The sequence below is a fragment of the Doryrhamphus excisus genome, linkage group LG12 (assembly GCF_037039965.1).
Source record: "Doryrhamphus excisus strain RoL-2023G ecotype Guam linkage group LG12, RoL_Dexc_Guam_v1.1, whole genome shotgun sequence".
NCBI lineage: Eukaryota > Metazoa > Chordata > Actinopteri > Syngnathiformes > Syngnathidae > Doryrhamphus > Doryrhamphus excisus.
In genome coordinates, this window is record NC_136368.1 from 13,401,496 (window position 1) to 13,429,077 (window position 27,582).

Genomic DNA, 27,582 nt, shown 5'->3' on the forward strand with positions numbered 1-27,582 from the left:
CTTACTTTTTATTTTTCTACACAAAATAAGATGAAAAATAAATAAACAAATCAAGAATAAAGAAAATCAATCAGTAATAAATAAATAAATATAATAATAACAATAAAACGGCAAATAATAAAAACTTAAGAAACCACATATAGTTGGTAGGTAGACAAATAATTTTTTTCAGATTAAAATTAACAAAGCATTATTAGAGCCCTGTAGACATGACAAAACACAACTATAGTCACATTTATACTTTTGTTATTTACAACATATTGCGCAACTGCAGGGTTTTGAGACACATGCTAACTCGCAAACTAGAGAGCTAGCGACCTAAATGGTAGCCTTTAAGTTATTTCCTTTAAACTTAAATAGCCAAAAACTTACCACTTCCACACGGATAGGGAGGATAACTGTTAACAGTTATTTAACCTTTAACATGAACATTAATCAAACGTAATAATTTTTTCTGGGTACATCATACCATACAGCATCCATATCAAACTTGCGCGGGCCGCACTAACATTAAACTTTCATATCAAGGCGGGGGACTCAAACTAGTGTCCTGCGGGCCACATTTGGCCCGCGGGCCGTGTGTTTGAGACCCCTGATCTACACAGACAAGTTACCAAATTTAGCTCAAATTTAGCTCCTTCCTGTCGAAGGAAGGATATTTTGATTGGGAAGGGGGAATGCGATTTATTTATTTGAAATGGGTAATCACAGTTATTCCAACTGCCAGTTACTTTTCTCAATTAATGATGAAGGTTGAATGATAATGGATGAAACGTCACCTTAACATAACTAGCATCATCAAGGTGCTTTTCAGTACTCACCTAGCATAAATAAGATCTCCACAAGGATGTCGCTGACACTGGGAGGGCTTCTGGGGGCGCTGCCTTCGTCTCGCCCACCGACCACCGTAAAGCAGACATTATAGGGCACAGTGACAGCCACGTAGAAAGTGGCCAGTAGGATCAGCCAATCCCAGCCGGCCTTGAAGGTGCCGTAGTGGAGCAGGATGAAGCGGGACTTCTGGATGGCCGCTACTTTGTACTCTGGGATCGGAGGCTTCTCCCCAAACATATTCTGTGTAAGGATGGAGGTGTTAGCTTTCAAGGCTCACAAGTATGCAGTACATAAAAAATACACTGGATATATCAAGTTGATATTTCATTAGGTAGCCACTACAATGACATCAAATACAGAAACTGTATAAAAAAACAGTATCTGGTCATAGATGAACACAATGTATCTCACCGGGCATCCTCAAATAGCATCAACTAGCATCTCCTCCACCTGTTCCCTATACTCTCACTACAAATGTCATCTGCAAACATCATAGTCCATGGAGATTCTTGTCTAACCTCATCTCTCAGCCTGCCCATCATCATAGCAAACAAGAGGGGGCTCAGAGCTGACCGTGATGCAGTCCCACCTCCACCTTGAACTCTTCTGTCACACCGAGAGCACATCTTGCAGTCTTACAGTCTTTCAGTATGTCCTGCACCACTTTAACATACTTCTCCAGACTTCCACATACTATACCACAGTTCCTCTCTCGGCGCAGTTCCTCATAGGCTTTCTCCAGATCTACAAAGACACAATGCAGCTCCCTCTGATCTTCTCTGTACTTCTCCATTAGCACTCTTAAAGCAAATACTGTATCTGTAGTACTCTTTTTTTGGTATGAAAAATTTTTTTGCTGCTCACAAATGCTGACTTCTGCCCTTAGTCTAGCTTCAACAACTCTTTCCCATAACTTCATTGTATGGCTCATTAGCTTTATACCTCTGTATTTGCCACAGCTCTGCACATCACATCTCCTCCATTCCTGAGGCATCTTCTCAACACCTAAGATCCCATTGAAGTCTGGAACCCTACTGTTACCTCTACGAGACACTTCCATACCGCCACAGGTATACCATCAGGACCAAGTACCTTCCCACTCTTCATCATTTCCAATCCTCTTCTCACTTCATCTTTACTAATCTTTGCTACTTCCTGGTCCACAACAGATAAATACAAGCAGTACAAATACATTTTATCTTCAATAAATCTTGCCAACTCATTATTGAGAGCTTATATGTGTACTTTGATAAAAACATGCTAGCTAGCATCTGTCGCAGCCCATCTCTTCAGGTGTGGGCTGCTTCTGGCTGACACTACACTTTTAACTCGCTAGAGGCGACCTTCACACCATCTGTTAAGGTATAAGCACAGCAAAGTAGTACACTATTTACTGTATGTCAGCAACATATAAACACAAACACACATGAGCTCACAACGTCTACATTTTACTCTTTGGCTGTGTTAACCATGGTAATGCCACCTTGTTGTGATTACATAATGCTAACACCCATAATTAGGTTACTATGCTAATGTCACAGGGGATTGGGACACCTGGGCACAATACTGGAACCATCTTTAGATTTGTTAACCCTTGGAGTGGCACTGAAGGCGACATTCAAAACATTCGGTACCATAGGGTCAAAATATTCGAAACAGCTCTCAGTATGATGCAGTGCCACAATACAAATACAAGCGCAATAATAATCATAATATGAGATGAATTGATGAATACGCGGGACTCACGTTGTTTATCTTGAGCTTGCTCTTGTCTTGCTTCTGCAAGTGTCCAGATAGATGGTAGAGGACAGCTCGGCTACGACGGCGGTTGGCGTTGAAGCCGGGAGGCCGCGTCACCTGATGCACCTCCAGACCTGTCTCCTCATCTGCGGAAGGTAGACGGGCTCCAGAAAACCATTATAAAAAAAAACAACACCTTCAAACCAACGTAGAAGACAAAACTTGTGTGCTTGATCAACTTCTATATCTAACCTGTGTTTTCAAAAGACCTTTTTGTGATATTATAATAGTAACATATGTCTTTAAAATCTGTTTGTAATCACCAAACGTCTCCCTCACTTGGTTGCCCCACTTTTGACAGACGATGTGCTCAAACACTTTAGAAGTTACGGATTTTCATGACGTCATTAAAGAAAAACCTCCTTCCTCACGTCTCTGACTAGCTCCAAGCTAGGTGAGCCCACTAACTTGTAAAAATCAGGCTTTACCTGGCGCGCTGCTAACTGTCTGTCAACTACAAATGTTTGAACTATGTTTGATCATTTGCTTTTCTTCTGTGAATAAGCTAACCCCAACCTGGCATGACGTTGCTGTTAAAATGTGAGTGTAATGTTAGCACTGTCGCTCACATAGCTATGCTAGTGTTGCTAACATTTATTGTCCTTCTGTCCCACTCTTCAATTTTACATTGTTATGTGATATATGACATCTATCACATTTGGACAAGTGCAGAGTTACAGTGTACTGTATATGTAAATAGTGGATAGAGTACACAATAGTACTTCTTGAAGACACAAAGGATGCCATAGACAGGCATGGACAAACACAGCTCATTAGCATTATAGCTACAGACACACAAAATGAATAGAAGCTCTTCCAAACTGTCTAAATTCCAGCATCAAGACACCTTAATGGGGCCTGTGAGACTTATTTATTGTTGTATAAAAAAGTAGACCTTTAAGATTTGGGCTTGCTCGGGATTGCCTTAAATCATCCTGTAATTATGCCGTCAAAGGCCTGGACTCCCAAGGTGCATTCACATTTTGTTTGTGGCTGCCCCTAGACATTGATTATTGTGGATTATTGGCCCCACACACTCATGGAATATGTATTGTTTATCATTATTATTCCACACAGATACAGTGAAGATCTCTTCACACGAGTGTTTTGCGGTTGGAGTAATGCTGTGCTTATTAATAAGGTGCCACTTTGGAGTTCAAGGAGGATGAAATAAAAGTAAAAATACTGGCCTCCAGGAGGAATGTAGCTACTTCGCTCATTCTTTCTCAGGGGACATGTTAGGGGCGGGAGGGGTTCAGTCCTGCCACGGGAAATGCTGCACATACATTTTAAATTATTAATGCTGTAAGTTAACGTGATGCCGAAGATGCCCTTTTATTACAGGAGTTTGAAACTAAACATTTATTTCATTCATTCATTTTCTACCGCTTTTTCCTCACGAGGGTCGCGGAGGCGTTTGGGCGAGAGGCGGGGTACACCCTGAACTGGTCGCCAGCCAATCACAGGGCACATATAGACAAACAACCATTCACACTCACATTCATACCTATGGACAATTTGGAGTCGCCAATTAACCTAGCATGTTTTTGGAATGTGGGAGGAAACCGGAGTACCCGGAGAAAACCCACGCATGCACGGGGAGAACATGCAAACTCCACACAGAGATGGCCGAGGGTGGAATTGAACCCTGGTCTCCTAGCTGTGAAGTCTGCGCGCTAACCACTAGACCGCCGTGCCGCCTGAAACTAAACAGTTATTCTTTATTTGTGATTTAATACTAACCTACAACACTACTTGGAAATATCTTGCATGTATGCGGTCATTCACCTGTATCTGGTCCCTGTTCCGGATCCTGGTCCTTCTTCTTGTCCGTGATGTCTTTGTGAGACACGAGGAAAAGTACCACCTCGCCCTTCTCGTTCTTGATCGGCACGATGTCCAGAAGACACCAGAACTGAGTGCCTGTACACAAAATAAACATTCCGTGGATGTTTAAATCCAACAGCAACATCTTCGAGCGCATGCAGAAGTAAATAAAGCTGCTGGATGCTGGCCACTTATAATACTTCGAACAGGAGTTACCTTCAGCTACAGCTTTCGTAGACCACACACAAATACAAAATACTTGGTAGTTGATTGAATAGAGGCATTAGACTGTGCAATGATTTTGTTGCATGTGGAAATATTCATCATATAGTATATATATTTATGTCAACAAGAGAATATCAAAGCAGTGTATCCTTGTCTGACTACAGAGACAGCACTTGAAAGTATGCTCCATTTGTATCTGTTTCAGCCTTTTCATGGTGAATATTGAACACTGGCAGCCTCCTCTTGCTTGAAAAAGAATATGGTGAGACAAAGAAAGGCAGTACACACTGTTCATTCATGGCACTGCTTTTGTTTTGGTTTCCTGTTACTCGCCTGTGTAGTCCTCCGAGACGTTTATGGATACTGTTTCCTGTCGAACTAACCAACAGGATTCAATGCGTGTGAATAATACAGGAGGAAAGAATGCCTGAATAAAATCATTAGACATATTGTCCTTGTTTGCCTGGAACAAAGAGGGTAAACAGAAACAACACTTGGTCGCTTTTTGTTTTGTCTCATCAGTTTGTATTTGTCAGAGATGAAGAAGGGATTTAGAGACAATAAGCCAATTGAAGGTTACGTACTTGGCATACTTGGTGGCATTCATGCAATTATTATGTTTACCCAGCAACAATGCAAACAATTTTTTTGCAGGAACTGTAAATGTAGACCTTAATTTAAAAAATGACATATCCTTGAGGTTGAAGTCCTTAATGTGCATTTTTTAAAATAACTTTTAATTAAATAATAAGATGTAAAAGCATAAATGCATGACTTACGTCTTAATGTCTTGATGTTGGCATTCATTCATCCTTCATTCACCAAGAAATTGAATAAATGTGTAAAAATACCTTTGTGCCATGTTGCAATGTGAGCCAAAATAATACAAAAATCCCTGCATTCAAGCTACAAAGATTCTGACTAAATTGAGTGTAAATTTGCATTGTTTTGTTACTCTTTAGTATAAGAAAATGATTACAAAAAATCTATATAAAATGTTGTAACCTAATAATACAATAGAAGTTTTCCACAGTGTTGGAAAGGGCAATTCCACTCAAGGGCATCTAGAATAAAAACTAAACCCAAACCAATCATGCCATTGACTTGTTGTTGTAAGATTGGACAGGGAAAAGCCGAAAGTAAAAAACAAACACGCTAAACGGTGATGAGAGTAATTATGCCATTTAATCAATATATCAATAAAAATATAAACATAAACATATAAACATAAATTAGTCATCAAAAGTAAATGTTGATTATGACCTAATCCTAATTATTATTTTTTTAAAGTTACTTTTTTCCCTCTCTACAGACCAGCACTGGACACCTTATTCAGCTGAGTGTCGGGGTCCTGGCCGGGAATTGAACTCGTGCCTAATGAAGGTCCGTAGTCAACCACCGAACAGAGGTAATTAGTTTTCAAAAAACCACAACAGAGACAGCGTTGTTCAAATCACAGTGTAGTTAGGGATGACTGTATATGATTTAATTTGTCATTGATAAAACACAGTGTTGTGCTGAGAAAGCTGCTTTTACAGTAAAGTAATGAAATGACATCAGAGTCTCATTGGCACTTCCTTTTGCGAGACTTTCTCCTTTCCAATCTGACATGACACTTATTGAATTATGATTTATGAATAAAAAATGTCTGGATGTAGTGGTTGTGCTGTGCTTCATTCACAATTTTCACTTCACACACTCCAGTCTCACATGCTTGTGAATGAAGAGTATTCCCATCACAGATCCAACAACAACGAGAGACGCACCTTCTTTCTTGTAGAAGACCAGCTCGGTCTTGAACTCGCGTCTCTCATCCAGTGCTCCTTGGATCTGTGCTGTGAAGCGGTCACTGGTTTCGGGGCCGTACAGGAAGTGGCAAGCACAGCTCTTCTGCATGAGCTCGGCACGAGCGTAGCCCGTGAGCTCGCAGAAGCCATCGGAGCAGTAGACAATGGGGTAGAGCGACTGCACCTGAGCGTTACCCAGCACAAAGTTGCTGTCTAAAAAGACGACATAGAGAGGCAATGTTAGTATCACAAATGTTTACTTTGAGCTCTGTAACAATTTTCATCACACCGACAAGTTGCATACATTGGAGACAATTAAAAATCCTGATTGATGGAATTGAGCAGAAATATTTGTGTGCAGTCCAATAACCAAATAACCATCGAATGGCATCTGCCAGACAAGAGTTTTTACAATGTCTTCAAAGGCCTTGTCTCTTCAACACCACAAATTTGGAATTTGCACAAGAGCACCTAACATGGGACACTGAAAAGTGGGAGACAGTTTTATTCTCTGATGAGTAAAATGTAACCTTGGCGGTCATGATGGCTTCCAATGTTATGGCATGATTTATATGCAGTACATTGGAACGGGTGCTGGGGTGCTTTTTTCCCTCAATGCAACAATGGAGGGTCAGGTTGTGCAGGGGTGTCAAATGGCAACTAGGTATGTGGAGATGTTGCAGGGGGCATCCTGTTTTGATGGAAGGCCCAACAAAACAATGCTGCAGTTCACCTGACTAAGGATTTCTTCCAGAGAAAAACCTCATTCTATTGCACCATTCTGCTGTGTTCTCTTCATCTAAATCCAATTGAGAATTTTATGGGATTGATGGAAAGGGATGTTTAGAAAAATGGAAAGATCAGTTTCAGACAGATGCCCTCTATGAAGCTTTACCACTCGGAGCAACATTCCCACTAGCCTCCTGGAAACAGTGGCATCAAGCATGCGCAAACCAATTTGTGAGTTGAATGAAATGAATGGTCCAGCTACTCATTACTGAATGTTTTTTTGAACATTTATTTCTATTTTAGGAAGGTTTCTGGGCTTTTGGGTTTAGTTTTTTTTTTTGCTATGGTTTTAAACTTGTGATCACCCGATGAACGGTCTATTTCACTTGAGCTGTTGTTTGCAAGGGCGGCACGTTGGACGAGTGGTTAGCGCACCGACCTCACAGCTAGGAGACCAGGGTTCAATTCCACCCTCGGCCATCTCTGTGTGGAGTTTGCATGTTCTCCCCGTGCATGCGTGGGTTTTCTCCGGGTACTCCGGTTTCCTCCCACATTCCAAAAACATGCTAGGTTAATTGGTGACTCCAAATTGTCCATAGGTATGAATGTGAGTGTGAATGGTTGTTTGTCTATATGTGCCCTGTGATTGGCTGGCGACCAGTCCAGGGTGTACTCTGCCTCTCGCCCGAAGACAGCTGGGATAGGCTCCAGCACCCCCGCGACCCTCGTGAGGCAAAGCGGTAGAAAATGAATGAATGAATGAATGTTGTTTGCAATAAATTGTGTACTCAAATAATATTTGTCGCACTATTTAGTTTTCTATTTTTTTGCGTTTTGAAGCTTTACTTAGAACCGACTTAAGATCCAGCAATGAAAAATGTAAATACATGCAATTTTTCAACTGTTTTTAAAAATTTTGACCAGGAGTGTATTTATGAGCATTATGTCCACATTTTTTTACATATTTTTGCTTCTTTTGGCTGCAGCCGAGGCAATCCTTCGACATCTGAGGTGAGAGGTCATCCTCTTGAAGGAATCCTCCTTGATCCCCAAGCAGTTGAGCTCAGTCAGGTAAGTAAACACACACATGTATGGACACACGCACACACACACACAAGTCCAACAGTTTCCTCAACCATTAAAGTGGCAGCCTCGGGTGTGCCTCTAGTTTCTTGTTGCCTCGGAAACCGTTTCCATTCTTGTCCCTCCATTCAACACGTTTGTTCAGTGGAGAGGTCTAAATTGCTATTTTTCTGCTATTTTTCCCTCCTCTTGTGACTGAGAAGTGGCATGGTTAGTTATAATGAAGGTCTGTCTGCTTGGCATGTGAGGTCAACATGGGCCCGCCGCATGCGAATAGAATCGCAAATGAGCGCCGATGCCTCCGCTGGCCTTGTGTGAAATGTATATTTATACTTGAGAGCCCGGGCCCTTGTACTTTGTGTCTCCAGAGTTCATGTAAATGTCCACTGCCTTTGCAAACGTTATTCATGGTAGCGACACTTTCGCTGGCCACAAAATCCTCCTGGAAAACATACTATACGTTGCGTACTGCCGCAGGTGCAAACACCTCATCCGTCACAGGGAAAAGCTGACATTTCCTGGTTTTCCAACTGGAGCCGAAGTGCCCAGTAATCATTTGCTTCAAGAGCTTGTTGTGGTCTGGGTCCATGTGCTTGGAATGGCAATAGGATGGAACAAAGCTTCCTGGAGAAAATGCAATCCCTCGAAAAGAATATGAGAGAATGCTGAGAAATGGAAACGTAAAAAAAATTCAGCATTGGATCCTAAAAAAGGTTCCAAGCCGTGTCATCACAGCTTTTCCTTGGGGTACTAGTTGGAGCAGCAAAATTCACATGGAACAAAGAGATAATGTTTTAATGGTTATAGTATTTTCTATTTGAGCAATTAATGGCTGAGCAGTGTGCTGAGGGCATATTTTCAATGCAATTTATCTGGATTCAGCACCCTAACATGGCAGCCAAACCCGCCCAGGGCATAGTACAGAAGCGGGTGCAGAGTCGGCTCTCCTGTTGTATAATCTTCTTGGTGCCAAGAAAAAGATGCCAAGAAATGGCAGAGAGGTGATTACGGTGGATGTTTTTCAAAACAAAGTGCAGTAAAATAATTGTATGATATTTTAAATTGTTGTCAAAGTAATTGCAGTCAGTATGTGCATAAATAATAATAATAATCTATATATGCATCTGTATGTACACTGCCTCTCGCTCAAAGTCAGCTGGGATAGGTTCCAACATACACCCGCAAGCCTTTTGAGGATAAGGGGCATTGAAAATGGATGGATGGATATCTCGTATAGCAGGTACAATACATCACTTAACATTGTTTTCAAGTTAGTTTTTAAGGTGTGGCGGCTTTTATTTTGTAGTGGTGGGCCGCCATGATTAATTACATCTAACGGAAACCCTGGATCCATTGTGGAAAAACATGCCCGAGGCCACAGCATCAGTTGCTGTACAGCCTTGATGAATAATCAAATACAGTGGCTGAGATGACTGCAGTGTGTTTCATCCACTCAAAATTTGAAGACCAGTCAAAAAATTGCAAGAATTTACTTTCTGCATTATTGGATTTTAATTAAGTTCTAAGTAGAGCTTCAAAATGCAAAAATAAGAAATCAAAATGATTTGCTGACACGTCACAAAAAGCTCCAAGGCAGGTTTTTCAAAGTGTCAGGCACATTTCAATGCAATAGTTCAATAAACAATCACAGCAACCATTATTTAATGTAAGCATCTGAACCAACATGTACATTTTTGTATTAATTACCCCATCACATCAGATGTCAGATCAAAAATGTCACACATAATTGGAACTCAACCCGACAGCATCTGAAAGTATTTTTTATTAAAAAATAATAAATAGTTAGAAATCCCCCAATGTTTTTGTGTTGCATGTTGAGTGGTGACTTGTTCCACAGTCCTCAAACACACCAGCTAACTTTGCAATGCATCTTCTCCCACGATGCATGGTCAAATTTTCTGATTGCCTTGTGATTGGATTATCCCTCTAGCCATCCAATGCTAACTTCTGATTATGTAGCAGCTGCCCTTTAGACAATACACTGGTAAAAACAATATTAACAATATGGACTCCCTTTGGCACACTGTTTGAAGGTCAATCCGATACGCAACGTCATTGCATACTGAAACACTTTCCACATTACCCATTCATCAATTAACAGTAATATACACAAACACACGGAACCCACACATAATCTAATGAGAACATTATCAGAAAATATAAAACATTAGACATTTTATGCCTCTAAAGTGGTATTTTATTGTTTTTTACCAGTTACTATTAAGAATGAGTCAATTCTTTTTACACGTTAAGTTAAGAATGTTATAATACTGACTGGCATTTCCTGTACAGATGTCAGCATACATAATTATCTGATGGCAAGCACTGGCAAATACATACATGCTGCCAAATTACAACCACAATATAAAACATAATGTTGTCTACAGTTTGTACAGTACCACTCAAATGTTTAGGGACACCTTCCAAATCTTTAGATTACTGCTGTATGTATTTTGTATTGAATTTGCTTTTACTTCAAACCTCAGGCATGATGTGTTGCAGCTCAGAGTACATAAGAGTTTTTCCCCTAGAGAATGCAGTGTGTAGTATTATATTGTCAGAGTGTATTCCACATATTACCAAATGATGACCTCGGGTCACTTTAAATGGACCAGAGAGGACAATGTTGACCACTACTGCATTTTAAAATAAGGGTCAGGTTGGTGGAAGCTCTCATCCATCAGTGGAGAACAACTTTTCCTTTCTCTTTTCATGTTTTTCCACGTCATAAAAAGCTGATACCTTGCCGCTAAAATGTGGCGGGTCAGAGTAGGGCTCAGCTACAGTATTTCAGCAAGCATTTTTATGAAAGTATAGCTTGTCAAGGATTCAGGTATACTTTAGAGTAGTCAATGTAAAGACTGTATAGCAGTATTGGTTCACTAAGGTACACTGAAAATGAGTTAACACAGCCATTATTGTCTAAACATCTGGCAACACAAGTGAGTAGCAACTTAAATGTGTCTCGTTTACAGTCAAGCATGAAGGTGGTAGCATGCATGAGTTCTGCTGACACTGGGCTGCTGCGGTTCATTGAGGGGAAAAATGGATTCCAACATGTGCTGTGACTCTGTGAAGCAGAGAGCTATGCTCTTGAGAAACTTGATCACCACAACTCCTGAAAACTCTTTGTTTGCTGCCAATGATTAAGAAGACATTGAACACGCGCCTCAGGCTGCCATGTCTGTAAATAGTCTTTCACGGCTTTATTAAACTGAGAGGTTGATTCCTGGCGCTTCAGACAACAGACTGGAGGAAGAGGAACAGCAGAAGGGGGAATGACGGCTCTCGTTTTAGGATTATCACCACATGGGCTGGCCATTAAGAGATTAGAGACAAAAACAAAGTGAATGTTGGGGACATTTAGATCAGACTCAATTGCTCATAACTTGCTCAAAGTGTATTTTTATTTGGCAATATGGTATGTTTTATAAAAATAATAAAAATATTAAAATTCTGTTAACTTTAACTGCAAATCATCATCAGACTGTGGATTATTTGGGGTTTAATTGAAAATGTGTGTCTAAATGGGATTTTCTACATTGATTGGATGAATAGACCTTGACTGAATTTACACAGAATTTTTTTTTTTAAATAAAAAAAAAGATCAGATTTAATGAGAAGACAATTACATTTAACTGTAAATTTCTCAACCTGAGATGAGAAATATGACTTTCGAGCATGAACTGCCTTTTTAAGGTCATGCCACAGCATCTCATTCATGTCATGACTTTGACTAGGCCACTCCAAAATTATGTTTCATTCAGGGGTGGACTTGCTGGTGTGTTTTGGATCATTGTCCTGCTGCAGAAACCAAGTTCGTTTCAGCTTGAGATCACAAACAGATGGCTGGACATTCTCCTTTAAGATTTTTTGGTTGACATCAGAATTCATGGTTCCATTTATCATTGTTGACATTATTGACAGTAAAGTTAAATATATAAAAACAGAATGTGAGTTATGTTTTATCAGGGCACACAATCCCTTTTTTAAAAAGGAAATCAAAGGAGATTCAGCTGGAATATGTGCAGATTCTGGAAGTTCTAGAAAGCTTTTTGTGTGGGTTATTGCGTGTAGCTGCTCTATAGGAGTCCACAACTCAATACAAAGGGCCGAAAATGAGCATATAGGCCTCCTTTAATGAGAACATCATTAAAGGGTTGACCATCATCAGGTTGATATATAAAAAAACTATAGGCAGGAAGCTAAAGTGAGATGAATGCAGCACATCCCTGGGCTATGATAATCAAAACAAAATAAGAAAAACGCTGCTAATTAATGACTTTCACTAGATGAACCTTTCAGAAAAAAGTACCTGCTTGGGACATGAAGGGTCCTTGATGTTCCGGCAGGAGATGTTTTTTTTTTTTTTAATTCTGTCATCCGCACAGACCAACTCTCAAAGTGTCAGACACAAGTGCTCTTCCAATGCACTTCACAAGCAAAAAGTGCCATTCAGTTAGCACAAAAGTCATTTGTGTGTATGCAAATGGACAAACAAGCACTACTAATAACATGCTACACCCCCAATATTTGTTGGCTAAGCAACAAAAAGAATATAAAGTAGCAGCCAGTGAGTCCATCAGCCATGTGATGGCCACCTTCACACGTATGTTGGCGCATGCAAGTCTTTAGGCTTTAGTGGTAATGGTGTTCAGTCTCCAGGGACACGCATGATAGCAGCTATAGCTGATGAACTCTTTAACCTCCAGCTGAACCCTCACTGAGACGTGCACAGTTCAGCACTCGGGGGAATACTGACGTGACTTTTTATCACCTGACTCATTATGACAGACATGTGAATATATTTCAATATATCAATATGACTTGAGGCAAGGTTAGCTGCTTTTTAACATCACGGGGAGCAGCATCTTGGGTGAGAATTGTACATACTGACTGGCCATAATGGCCCGTTTAACCAATTCTTTTCACCAGTTGATGAATGAAAGAAATGAAATACAATGGAAGAGAAGAGCAGAGTGGAGAAAGGAATCTGACACAATACAATAAAATAAGGTTCAAATAAATTCCTACAGTTTGGATAAAAAATATATAAAAAACAAACAAAACACTTGGTTAAAGAGGTGCACACTAAGAAAAACCTTTAAAAAGTTTGATTTATTTCTAGTAAGTGAAAATCAGTTAACCAGTCCTTATCCCTGTTTTCTCATGTTTACATTTATTTTTACTGTGATTTTAGATCAGCATATAGTAATTAAGATGGCCATAAAAATGGACAGCCCCTCCTCCCAGCCATTCTTCACTCGCAACACCGTCCATGGTTAATGCCTAATTATGCTCAGTAAATGTGTCACTTTAAAGTATAAAATGTAAACTTACTCACTACTTGGATTAATGATAATGAAAGCCTTGCTGACCCTGATTGTACACCACTGAACAGTGTGTACCCTGAAGATGGTAATGGTTTTATTTCATTTGAACATGCATCAGATTACAATTAAATGCATCACATAATCAGTTCACAGTTCCACATGTCCAAAAGAAGTAGGAAGAAGCAAAGCTTATTAAATCCTACCCCTCCATCTGGTACTTTTACAATCAGTAACTGTTACATTTGTTCACTTCCTGCTTTCCATAATACAGTTTAAGGTTTTTTTTTTTAATAATGCACCTCGTACCAAAGTACGAGGTGATATGACCATACAATGACATGATGGGTCATTAAACATGATAAGTGAAAAGATTGTAAATAATATATGCCACATATATTCTTAGCTGAAATAATGTATTTTAATAAAAAGAATGACAATTCTGAAATGAGAATGTGATCTTTTTATATCCTCTGTATCACTGCTTTACAGCAAGCTTTTTTTCCAATGTTTGCAAACAGGTTTAAACCCAATCAACTGTACGCAAGGCTAATGCAGGTCTGCCCCAAATCCACACAGACCAGGGACAATATAAATACATAATATATCTCCATAATAAACACAGTTATCTCACCCTGACTCAGTTACACTGGACTTAATTGCCAAAAAGGTCTCATATCACAGATGTGAATGGTATCAGATGCAGTGACAACACATTGCTTAATGACCCGGCCTGAGGCCCATGTTTGCAGGCAAGTGGCTGAGTCACGTGACTGTGTGTGTGTGTGTGTGTGCAGATTAGCTCATGTTCCTGTTCAACTAGCCTGAAAGCGAGCTACGGATGGGCTGAGTGATCCAATTAGCTTCATCCATGTCCACAAAATAACAGTCAATGGCCACTCACTCTGCAGAGCATGCAACTACTTCACCTTTTTATGCCTCTTTGGTTAGACTACTGCAAAGTGCAATGATGCTTTAAATTGTTTATTTTTTATTGTCAAGCAGACTTCAGCTTGTGGTTTTCAAGATTCACAACATCCAACAACTGTTACAAATTTGTCTGAAATCATTTTTAGGATTCATCCATCCATCCATTTTCAACGCCACTTATCTTCATTATAGGGTCGAGGGGGGCATGCTGGAGCCTATCCCAGCTGACACTGAAATGTGGGAGGAAAAGGGAGTACCCGGAGAAAACCCATGCACACACATACATTCATTCATTCATTCATTCAGTTTCTACCGCTTTTTCCTCACGAGGGTCGCGGGGGTGCTGGAGCCTATCCCAGCTGTCTTTGGGCGAGAGGCGGGGTACACCCTGGACTGGTCGCCAGCCAATCACAGGGCACATATAGACAAACAACCATTCACACTCACATTCATACCTATGGACAATTTGGAGTCACCAATTAACCTAGCATGTTTTTGGAATGTGAGTCCCGGAGAAAACCCACGCACCCACGTACATACATTATAATATTTATAAACAAGTTAAGGTGTACACAAATAATATCAAACGAAGTAACAAACATGAAGGACTAGATCTGCCCGTTCCTATGGATTTGCACCAAAATGTAATGGGTCTTTCTTAGCCAATGATAAGAATGTCTCTAAACATGGCTAATTGTAACTCCATACAGTAGGTGGCAGTGTGCATCATAACTCTGCTTTTCATACATACGAGGTCTACCAGGTAAAGAGCAGGTAACAGGAGGATCACTTTTGCCAATTTCAAGACTTTGTTGGTATACTTAGTTGGAGTGTCACAAGATCTTGCAAGATTAAAACGTGAGGACATTTCCTGTTTAGTGAAAAGCTATTTCGGGAGAGTAGGGCACCAAGGAATGAATATCGGCTGATTGACCGGACAATATTTTCTCAAGTGAACCTCAAGTCACAATCTTTAAGAAATGTGGAAATTCATGAAAAGTGCACTAACAAGAACTCATGAGTTCTCACAAGGGATTCAGACCCCCATTAAAATGTGTTGTTTTCTTACTTAGCATATACAAAATTGGTTAAGCATTTTCTGCAATTATCCGAATAGCACACATATAGCCAAAAAACTATACAGAAAAATGAAAGACTATGGTCTGATTGGTTTGGAATTATAGTATTTCTACAATGTGCCGTTGGCCATTAAAAAAGATGAGCAAAGGATATCAAATGGCCCCCTGGGCTGCATTTTGGAGGCCCCTAAACCACACTAGTATTTCTGTATGCAAAGTGGCAATACTGTATAGAATTACTATGCTCCTAGGGATATGGATATCACCGTGCTGTGGATTATTGTGAATTGTCTCTCTGTATAAAACAGATGTAGACTGTGTATGTGTGTGTGTGTGTGTGAGACACTGTTGATAAGAAACAATCAGTGTTTACACAACACACGCAAACAAACACACACATAAACAAACTAACTTTTGTCACAGGTGCGCATTGAATGCTGAGAGTTGGACAAAGACACATGGACCACTTTGAGCGCTCTGTGTGTGAGCATGTGTGTGTGTTCTCTCCACCAGCAGCTTTGTGTCCCAAAGACACCAGCTATTGTTGCCTGGCGACTGGTATAAATTGTGGTGCGTTTCCTTGGAGATAGTGGGGAGGGTGGGGCTTTGATGAGAAAAACACAGTGCCTCTCCTCTACCCGCCCAACCCCAACACACATGCATATGTCAGTGAGCATGGAGAGAACATGGAAGTGCATGCAAAGATGATAGCCCACTAGAAGTTGTGCACTCTGGTGTCGAGTTATGCACACTGACAAAATGGCTTTCTTAAACATCCTTGTCTGGCCACTCACAGTTAAAAATGAGAGGTGAGACCAACGTCTCCGCTGCTTCCTTCTGCTGCTGCTAAGTGGGAAATTAATGCCTTGCACAGCCACTTTCAACGACAAAGAACACACTTTGCATCAGAAAAGTCACTTTCAGGTTAACATCTCATCCCATACAGACTCAAATGAAGGACCAAATTGTGGCAGTTCTAAAATAGAACGTACCACAGCACAAACACCAAATATTACAAAAAGGTAGAAAGTCATAAACAGGTTTTCTACGCTGTAAGTACGAAAACATGTACTAGTATGATATTGATATTTGTTACTAATATTGATTCACTTACCGCGGCCGAGGGATGACTGTAATAAAATGTAAAAACGACAAAACATTCTCTCTCAATTTCTCACTATGTAATGTGTGTAATGTTAAATGTTACACAAGTGTTACGCAAGTGTAAAAAGAAGTTAAGTATCGATGTGAGTCCACTTCACCTAACTTCCAGTGTATGTTCTATTTTTGTCTAACTGTTCTCTACCTTTTTCTCACCTTCTTCTCTTCACATCGCTTAATGCAGTGGTTTTCAAACTGGGGGGCACGCCCGGTGTTATGACAGTGCTCCTGTGAACACGTTTCATTATTAACACTTTAGGTGTCAAAAGTTTTTTTCAAGAAATGTTTCAGTTTTGATATTACTATTTCAAAACGTAGTAGCTTGTCAAGTTTGTGATGGGAGTAAATTCATCTCCAAAAGGGGGCCGCTACAAAATATATTTTTTTCTTTCACTTTTTAAAAATCAGTATGGAAAGAAGACAAAAAAAGTTAAACACACATCATCACCTGGCTTGTCAGGTATGCTAACACGCAAACACTTTACAGGCTCAATTAAATTTTGTTCTGATTTAGATTTGTATGATAATACCCCAGCTTCATGGCGGAAATAGTGGTTAGTGTGCAGGCCACACAGCTAGGAGACCCGAGTTCGATTCCACCCTCGGCCATCTCTGTGTGGAGTTTGCATGCTCTCCCCGTGCATGTGTGGGTTTTCTTCGGCTTCCTCCCACATTCCAAAAACATGCTAGCTTAATTGGCAACTCCAAATTGTCCATAGGTATGAACGTGAGCGTGAATGGTTGTTTGTCTATATGTGCCCTGTGATTGGCTGTACCAGGGTGTACCAGCTGGGATAGGCTCCAGCACCCCTGCAACCCTAGTGAGGATAAGTGGTAGAAAATGAATGAATGAATTCTTTCATGGTAAACTGAGGTCTCTGAGGCCATGTAATACATGACAGAGGTTAGAAATGTTTAAAGAAGCCCCCAGGTGACCACAGTCAATATTGTATACTACACCCACATTATCTCATCTTATGCAAGTACTCCTATAAGCGAAATAAAGAATCGTGCAGAACAGGCATTTGTACACACACTAAGGAACAAGTCTTGATTTAGTTGTGTAATTAGGACTCCGTCAATTGAACTATAAATCAGCCTTCTATGCAGAGAAGTCTATGGCACAAGCTATTCATCATTGTGCCCCCATTCAAATAAAGTAATTTGAGGAAATAAATACTGTAAATATTGGTCCCAACAAATTGAAAATTAGCCATCACTCTTTGAGGAGTTGAGGATCACTGGAATCCATTACTTTGGCAAACTGTACTGACGTTGAACCAATCACGCATCGCCTACTTCTGGTCTTTATCATACAGATAATGGAGGGCTGTCGGTGTCATCTTTGCATACCTAGGCTCTAACCTGTTCGTTGCATTAATGGATCATTAGGAAGTAGTTCGGCTGTAAAAGTCAGTGGATCATTAACACACTCACACACATGCACACACACACACACACACACACACCTGCAGTCACCATGGTAACAAGCCGTTTGATGGCAAAGGCCATGCTCCCGTCTGAAGCTTGAGCATGGCAAATCATTTTAATACATTTTGATTGTAGTGACTTCAGTGTGTTTAGAAGAATATTTCCTCTTCCAAAGCAGACAGTAAATGTGACCTATAATGGCACACACACACATATCCACTTATCCAAAACGTAATGCATCTGCTTGCGCCTCCAAATATCCCAATGCATGTCAATAAAGTATGAATCTCAACTGACTTCCCAGCATTAGAAAACCTCAAATGGCCCTCCGACCGCAGCTGAAGACCAGCAGTGGTTTTGACCCCAAAGTGCTCAATGCACAAAAATCAATAAGACATAAACACATCATTGGGCTGTCTCATGCCTTACTGCGCGAAGAAAGGGAACGCAAGCCTCAACACAAATGACTAAGGCGTTATCTTTGTACCCCTCCAGTCAAGAAGCTAATCCCTGCCTTGTTTGTTAAAAAGTCAGTGTTGCACTTTTTACACTTGTGTGACAGTTCTTGTTAAAAAGTGATTGTTTGTACATGCTGCTATGAATATAGTTTGGCTTCTTTTTACACTTGTGTGACAGTTCTTGTTAAAGAAATGAGCAGTGTATTGTTTTTGGGTTCCTATGAACTTCTTTTTACACTTCCTTCCCAAAATATGCATGTTAGGTTAATTCATTCATTAATTCATTTTCTACTGCTTTTCCTCACAAGGGTCGCAGGGGGTGCTGGAGCCTATCCCAGCTGTCTTTGGGCGAGAGGCGGGGTACACCCTGGACTGGTCGCCAGCCAATCACAGGGCACAAAGCGGTAGAAAATGAATGAATAAATGAATGGGTGGATAGAGATCACTGGGCTGCCCAGGTGTACCTAATGATGTGTCCAATGATTGTATTTTATGTTCATCCCCTAAAAGCACAACAACTCCTTGTTAATAATATATGCCACAAAGTTACTCAATAAGTTCCCACCAGATTCATGTTGTACTAAAATATTAATTGCACTTGTGCACGACCAGACTCTTACTGGGCCTGGACCGAATCAGTAGGAGTGTCTCTGTAGGACACTAGTTGTGGCAGGTGGGTTCCAGGCAGTAATTCTCATATGAAAAACACAATTAGAAAAATGGCTTGGGGGGGTGCCGCAAAAAGGAACTCGGCAGAGGTAATAATAGTGAATGGAAGGCATGAACAGAAATAGCTTTTTTGTAAAATAAGGAGGAAGCAAGAATGAAATGTGATGGATGTGACCCAAAGAATAAAATAAGACATTTTCACAGAAATGAAAAGATGATACACAAGAGTCATGGCGTACAATACAATAAGGAATGTGCAGGTGAAGTGTGTGAGGAACAGATGAAATAGGATTGGGGGCCGAGCGTCAGCCATGAGGGAGTTCTTTTAGGTGTGGGGACTGAAAGCTAGTGGGTTAAGATGAGGGACCACAAAACATTTAACTGGACTTTCAAAGAAAGGTCACGGTATGGCGGATGCACCCAAAAAAAAATGACCTTTGAATTCATTTGTGAGGATGATTGAGGGAGGGACGGCTTGGGCCATCACAAGTTAAGGTAAATGGATGCTACATTTTTGCTTTGATATCTCACCAATCTATCTTCCAGAATTGGAAACAGACATACAGTACTGTAATTGGACCGATCAGCAGCCTGAAAGCAAACCTGAGAATGGTGCCCCCACCCAGGGTTTTGTCAGAGGCGCGACTTTAAGAGCTTTCGTGATGTTATTTCCCGATTGACGACAGCGAGAGACACTCGCTGCTCATTATCATTTATGGCAGGGGTCTCAAACTCACGGCCCGCGGGTTTGCTGTATGGTATTATGCACCCAGTAATGACAGCTTAAAGCTGTGTGCACACCGGAAACAATTGACATGATTTTGCATGCTATGACGCTGCTCCTAGATGTAACGATGCTAACTTGCTAATTTGGTAAAATTGTTACGTTTCATTAATGTTCATGTTAAAGGTTAAATAATTGTTAATACTGGTAGTTTGAATCTGAAAAAAAAAATTGATCTTCCCACCAAATACAGTAAAGTCTCGTTATATCGATATTGTCGGGAGTCGGAAAAAATATCGATATTAACCGGACTGTCGATATATCCGATCCTGCGCCGAACTGCATTAAAAGTGGGCAATAATGCACTCGACATTGTTCTATAGTATAGAACAATGTCGAGCAGCTTAAATCAATCTTTGCTTAAGGATTTCAATACCAAAAAAGAACACGGCGAACGGCTGCTTCCAGTCAACTTTATTTTTCACACTTCCACCACCAGAGCACAGCACACACACCGATTCCCGCACTTCCTGGTTCACAGGTCATGCTCAACCCGCCCCACATAGCTGGCCAAACACATGCCTGCAACAGAAGAACCAACTGCGTTCGTGGTTTCTCTCGTGTGTATAGAATCTATACACACGAGAGAAACCACGAACGCCAGCATGTACATATGAAAAACAGTGATTATTGCAAGCGATAAAAAGATATCTGAATACAACACAATTAAATACATGTATTTGTACGCTTGTGTCTTCGTTGGAATAGGTGTGTATGCTATGTCAGTTGGTTCTTCTGTTGCAGGCATGTGTTTGGCCAGCTATGTGGGGCGGGTTGAGCATGACCTGTGAACCAGGAAGTGCGGGAATCGGTGTGTGTGCTGCGCTCTGGTGGTGGAAGTGTGAAAAATAAAGTTGACTGGAAGCAGCCGTTCGCCGTGTTCTTTTTTGGTATTGAAATCCTTAAGCAAAGATTGATTTAAGCTGCTTTTGTATCGATATAAGCAGACCAAATTGGCTGGCGGGAGATGAAAAGGGCATTGTAGTAACCGGATTATCATAATAACCGGGTATCGTACTAACGGAACTAATTATATCATAAAAGACTAGAAATTTGCCGGGAAATGAAAATAGTATCGTAATAAGCAGTTTTAATATTATTTTATTTATTTATTACTGATTGATTTATTTTCTTTATTTTGATTTGCTGATTTATTTTTTTTTATCTTATTTTGTGTAGTAAATAAAGATGGAGATATTTGAGAACAGTGGAATGTTTTATCAAAGCTTTTCTTGTGGAAAACCGGAACCAAAGCACTGAAAAAGTGTAGGGTATAGCAGAAGCAAAAGCATTGAAGACAGTTTTTTTATTTTTATTTATTATTTTTTTCTGTTTTTAATAAATGTTTTTTTTTTGTAGCCAGTGGCCCCCATGTAAATTGAGTTTGACACCCATGATTTATGGCATGCCTGAAAACTCCTTTGCACACTGTTTGCGTTGTGTTTATGAATAAATTACGCATGTGGCATGCAATTTGTGACCGAAAATTGTGCGCATTACGACTCATGCAAGACAATAGTATGGGTGACGTGCATTGCTCCCACATGGATATGCATTGTCACCAACACTTCCGGCATTAGCGAAGCAGTCATGGCATTATTTGGTCCTGCTGTGTCTCTATTTGCAAGGGACCTTTAACATGTTACACACAGGGAAGAAGCTCTCATTGCAGCAAAGTAAGGTAAGTCTACAAAGTTGGTCAACATTATCTTGCAGCTGCAGAGAGAGAATGTGCAAAGAGCAGGAAGGAGATAAACTAGATGAAAAGGAGGCAAGGTGGCACTGACAGTGAGGGAGAGGGAATTGCTGACGAGAAGATGCCGCTGTGGGCATTATGATGTGTCATTAACAGAAATTCACAAGGAAGATTCAAAAGGCTACAGAAGGGGTGTGAAGCTCAGCGCTGGGGGGCAAAATTCCAAGACTACTTTAGGTAGGAGCAATTGCTTAATTACTTATTACAGCACGGGTCAGATGACTTTAACACATATGGGCCACAGGAAATACGTGAGAATTCAACATGACTCTCCAAGAGGAGAGGTTAAACCAAGCTTGTTGAGCTAAAATGGAAGGAAAGGATGGAATGAGCTTGCAACTATCTTCATGTTTTCAAAAGCTTTGCTGTCTAGATTGTCAACAGTAGGTTTTGGCATCACATGCCGTAAATTGCTGTAAATTCAATGCCATGAAAATGCACTAAACCCAATCATCAGTCAATACGCCTGAGGGCCGCGTGTATATCCAGCGGAGAAGAGGTTGTACGCATGGATGGAGAGCTCCTGGGGCTTGCAGGTATGGAGCCTATTGTCCAAGGAGCTCAGTAACGTGACAAGCACACTTCTCTCGGCAGGAAATCAAATTGCAAAAACAGTGGCGGGCCAGCATTTCCCAGTGAGCCACTGTATCCTATTTTATCTGATGACCACAATACAAGAAAAAAGAGACATGTGGATGAATGATTGATAGCTTTGCTGCAGTTTACATTGCAGAAGTGCCACCGCGTAGAATAAAGCTAAATAAGGTTTAATTCTAAAAACACTGGCAAAACACCATCCATTCATTCGTTTGTTATGTCGCTTATCCTCACTAGGGTTGCAGGGTTGCATGCTGGAGCCTATCCCAGCTGTCTTTGGGCGAGAGGCGGGGTACACCCTGGACTGGTCGCCAGCCAATCACAGGTCACATATAGACAAACAACCATTTACACTCACATTCATATCTATGGACAATTTGGAGTCACCAATTAACCTAGCATGTTTTTGGAATGTGGGAGGAAACCGGAGTACCCGGAGAAAACCCACGCATGTACGGGGAGAACATGCAAACTCCACACAGAGATGGCCGAGGGTGGAATTGAACCATGGTCTCCTAGCTGTGAGGTCTGCGCGCTATATATATACATATATATATGTACTCCGGTTTCCTCCCACATTCCAAAAACATGCTAGGTTAATTGGCGACTCCAAATTGTCCATAGGTATGAATGTGAGTGTGTGAGTGTGAATGGTTGTTTGTCTATATGTGCCCTGTGATTGACTGGCGACCAGTCCATGGTGTACCCCGCCTCTCGCCCGAAGACAGCTGGGATAGGCTCCAGCACCCCTGCGACCCTCGTGAGGAAAAAAACGGTAGAAAATGAATGAATGAATGATATATATGCTATATTAATCCCCAACTTTTGGAATATGGGAGGAACCCAGAGTACTCAGAGAAAACCCACACATGCACAGGGAGAACATGCAAACTCTGGGGAAACCCAATATTCCAAAATACAATAAATAAACAAAAATAAAGCATGCAATGTCCAAAACACACTAAAGACATGCAAGGACCTATACGAAAATACAACTAGCATGACTCCCCACACAAGACGTGCAACGACCAGGCGAAGACAAAGGAACTAAATACACAGACTAATTACACCATACCTCACACCTGGATGGGACACAAGGAGGATTGAGCTAATTGGCGGCGACACAAGGGTCAGGGGGGGAGACACAGGTGCAAACTATGGCACAATGAGCACACGGAGGACAAACAGCAAAAACCAGAAACCAAATAACACATTCCGTGACAAAGACCTCAATTGTTGTATTGCCGTAAAGTCTGAACCTTTATCCTTATGTGCCCTATTGAGGTGGCCTAGTCACTTCTGCTTTTATGTTCTTGTCCACTGCTGAAATCCCCCTAAAAATTGATGTTCTTTAGAGGAGTCCCTCTGGCGTCTCACTGGTCTTGCTAGCCTTCTTCCATGACCTTTCATGGCATTTCTGGGGTTTAATTTCTACTTTTTCTTTTAGAATTCAACTGCACTGTGTTTAACTCAGTGGACAGAAGCCGGAGTTGGAGGAATTCTCTGGTCGTGACAGGATGGATGTCTTCCAAGCTCAACACATCATACGTCATTGGAGGACACATAGATCACATACAGTAAATATTGATTGGTTGTGTAATTCACACTTGATGGGCAGGCAGTCCAAAGACCCAATATTTATGTATCAAAGTAATAAAGGTTTTCATATTTTCATCGTATGTCCCCGTTAAAAATCAAGATATCAAAATAGTGTGTCTGATAGCTTTTAGCTTTGATCTATTGCTATCTCTGGCTAGAGTCCACACTCAGAATACTCAGATGAAATACTGATGAGGTGGAAGTAAAACTGCTACTGCAACAAGCAGATGGGCCAGGCCATCGTGAAAGCTTTTGCGTTTCATGCAAGTGAGCAGTGAGCGGCTCGATCAATGCAGTGCGGCTCATTCAATTAGGAGGCTAAAGAGGAGGGAGGCTCGCAAGTGGAAAAGGTTCAGGCGAGGAAATGAGACAAGAGAGAGGACGGGACGAAAGAGGGGAGCAGAAGAGGGAGGAATGTGAAAAGAATCTGCACAGGGAGATTATTACGGAGCGCTGGTAGAATCCCTTTGAAAACATCAATGAAAGATACTAAAAAGATGGAAGAGTGAGATGTAATGAGGGAAATGGTTTTGAATACAGGAGCAAATTACTGAAATGGAAGGGAAAACGGGCCTAAGACATCACTTTTGAGGCAAAGTCTTCACACAGGCTCAACAGAATGAGCATGTCAGAAAACATGCCTTTCTCCTTCTTGTCATTCTCATCCATTGTCTCTCTATGACAGTCTGTCTTGTCGCCTCATTTTCTGCTTATTTTACATTTATATCAACACATCTTCCAGACATGACTGGCCTGCCCTGAGCAGGTGGTGCACAAATGCAAATGAATGCCACATTTTGATAATCTGCACATGTAATTAAAGCATGGAGCAGGCTGTTTATGTTGAAAGAATCTTAGGGAATGTACATACTAGGGATGAGCAAGCACACCATTATCTGTATCTGTGTCTGTTCACCCATCGAAATGATCTGTATTCATATCTGGGTGGGACATAGACCAGAAATGGGTGTGGGTTTTACCTGGAAATGGGCTGTATTTTAAGTCTGAAATTGATTTTGATTGATCAGAAGTTGCTATATGTACTGTACTTTTAAGGTACATAAAAGATAAGGTAACATGATTTTAAAAAACTGTTTAAAATGCATAAATATGGTTAGAGCATTTAAGAGTAGTAATAGTTCATGTCATATATATAAAATTCAGTTGTAAAAGAATAAAAGACACCCTACTATTTTTGTACTATATGTTTGTTTCTAAAATAACCAAATCTCCATTGTTGGCGTTTGGGTGTAATACCGCAAGGTACACTAGGGGGTGCTAGCAGCGATGGTGGTATAGAGTAGGTGACAAAACCACAGAGGAAGAATAAATCCTGAGGGTGAATATACATCAAGTCATCGTGGATTGTCTTCCTTATTTTGTACCACAGGTTAGTACAAAGTAGAGATAATTTATATTTTAACGGCTGTAAAGAGTTAAGAAAGTTGCTAGAGTAAACAGTTGACTGCCAAATGTTTGTTACAAAATGTGTTGTAGGGCAATTGAACATAAGTGAAATGGCTAATGCTAGCCAGATTTAATGTACAGTTAATAGCATGAAGCAAGCTAACTGAAAAATGTGAAATGTGTCTGGAAGCAAATTGATAATTGTTGATTTAATCATCTTATGATATCTGAAGGGTTATTTTTGAGAGGAAGAATAAAGCCTGAGGGTGAATATACGTCAAGTCATCGTGGATTGTCTTCCTTATTCTGTACCACAGGATTTTCAAGGCATACAACCCCTCCAGGTGGTGGAGGGGCAACATACTATTCAGCTGTATGTGTGTGTAAGTGAGACTTTATTCTTTAAGGGGCCATCCATAATTTTCAACATTTTCACGAGCGTACAAACCGTACAAGGGGCGGAGGGGATTAAGACATCAATGTACGCTTTTTTGAAAACCAGAAAATGTCAATGTCTGTATGTTCGAACCGCAGGACGCAGTCAAATTTTTGCGCGAATAGACTGGTCCCCTGTCGTCGCATGCTCGCGCGAGAGCGTACCAGTCCACGCGATACTCCACGTAGCTCTGCGTGCTTCGCATTTCAACACAACAATCAGACAATGGCCGACTCCGGTGAGTTCGATTACCTATTTTCGTTCATCAAAAAGAGAATTACTGCCATTCATCGCTCACCGAGCAATGCATACGAACAATACATCAATGTTTACTGCTTTGTGCGTTCGGAAAGAAAGCGGAAGGACGCTGTCGCGGCTGGCCAGGCGGCTTGGAAAGGTTCCAAATAGAAGGAATCGAGCAGGGCGGATTTGTTCCGAAGTGCCGTTGCGAAAATGGAGAAGATCAAAACTAAACCGACCATCCTGAATCTATTTGCCAGCTCTGTGTTTATTTTCTATATTTGGGCATGGACCTGGCTGTTATTGCCATTTTCTGAATGACTCTGTGGTGGTGAATTTGACTTTGTGGACAGTGCAGTAACAATCAATGTGATTTTCACTTCCTGTGATACACTGACTAGACTATAGGTGTGATTGTTAAGCCTTTTCAAAACAGTTGTGGCATCTTTATTGCATACTTCGCATTGAGTTGAGTTCAAGGGTTGTGTCCATCATTTCAAAGAAGATTTTATCTCCTCAGGCTTTTGGAAACCAGGGGCAACTCTTCTGCTCCTTGAGTAATCATGTGTGTATACAAGAAGTATTCCCTTGATTAAAAAATCCTGTGGAAAACAGTTGTTGCATCAGGACTTTTCTACATGTATCATTTGATAGAAAGAACAATACAAAAAGACCAAATTTGTAATACCTTTGTATTTTCTTGAAAGAAAAATACAGTAAACCTCGGATATATCGGATTCAATTGTTCCCACTGGTTTTGTCCGATATAAGCGAAATCCGTTATATGCGTATACCGGAAAATGTCCGCCACATTCATTACACGGACGCGCAATGCCATGGGGGAACTTTCTTTGATCCATGTTCACAGCCAAAGCTGAAGATTATAACATGTTTGTATGAATTACATGTACATGAGCATGTACAACGAAATGAAAAAAAAATAATTCTCAAATCTGTAGAAATGCCTTCTTGTTGCTATTAGGGAGGTTTAGAAACCAAACGATAAACGTAAGTGCAAACGATAATGACGTCACATGCTATTGAAATGTATGGAAACTTGCCGACTTGTCAATAGCATGTGACGTCATTATCATTTGATGTTATAAGATGTTATAATCTTCAGCTTTGGCTGTGAACATGGATCAAAGATGGATCAAAGGCCACGATGCGGCCATCCGATATACTATATGTACAAAAAAGAGGCATTTGATATAATTTTTTATCTTGTTCATGTTCAATACAATGTTGATGGGCAGTGACTGATTGACCAGAGTCCCAAAATACAGCCAGAGAACACTATTGGATTGGATATGTTCGAATTTCCTGGCTGTATTGGGTCAGTTGGTCATGGACCTATCAACATTTTTCATTTGGGATTGTACTCTTTTCTCAAAAGAGT

The 27,582-nt window shown here is 40.6% G+C and overlaps 1 protein-coding gene across 2 annotated transcripts in view; it reads right to left on the minus strand.

Annotated features, from left to right (window-relative positions):
* kcnh3 (potassium voltage-gated channel, subfamily H (eag-related), member 3) overlaps window positions 1–27,582 on the minus strand; it is an 84,230-nt gene that overhangs the window by 21,057 nt on the left and 35,591 nt on the right. For both annotated transcript variants that reach the window (XM_078795498.1, XM_058081687.2), the window contains 4 exons: window positions 6,453–6,686; window positions 4,423–4,557; window positions 2,581–2,720; window positions 822–1,074 (listed from right to left, as the gene is read on the minus strand). In XM_078795498.1, the coding sequence (XP_078651624.1) occupies window positions 822–1,074; window positions 2,581–2,720; window positions 4,423–4,557; window positions 6,453–6,686 (762 nt within the window). The remainder of the gene's footprint in view (window positions 1–821; window positions 1,075–2,580; window positions 2,721–4,422; window positions 4,558–6,452; window positions 6,687–27,582) is intronic.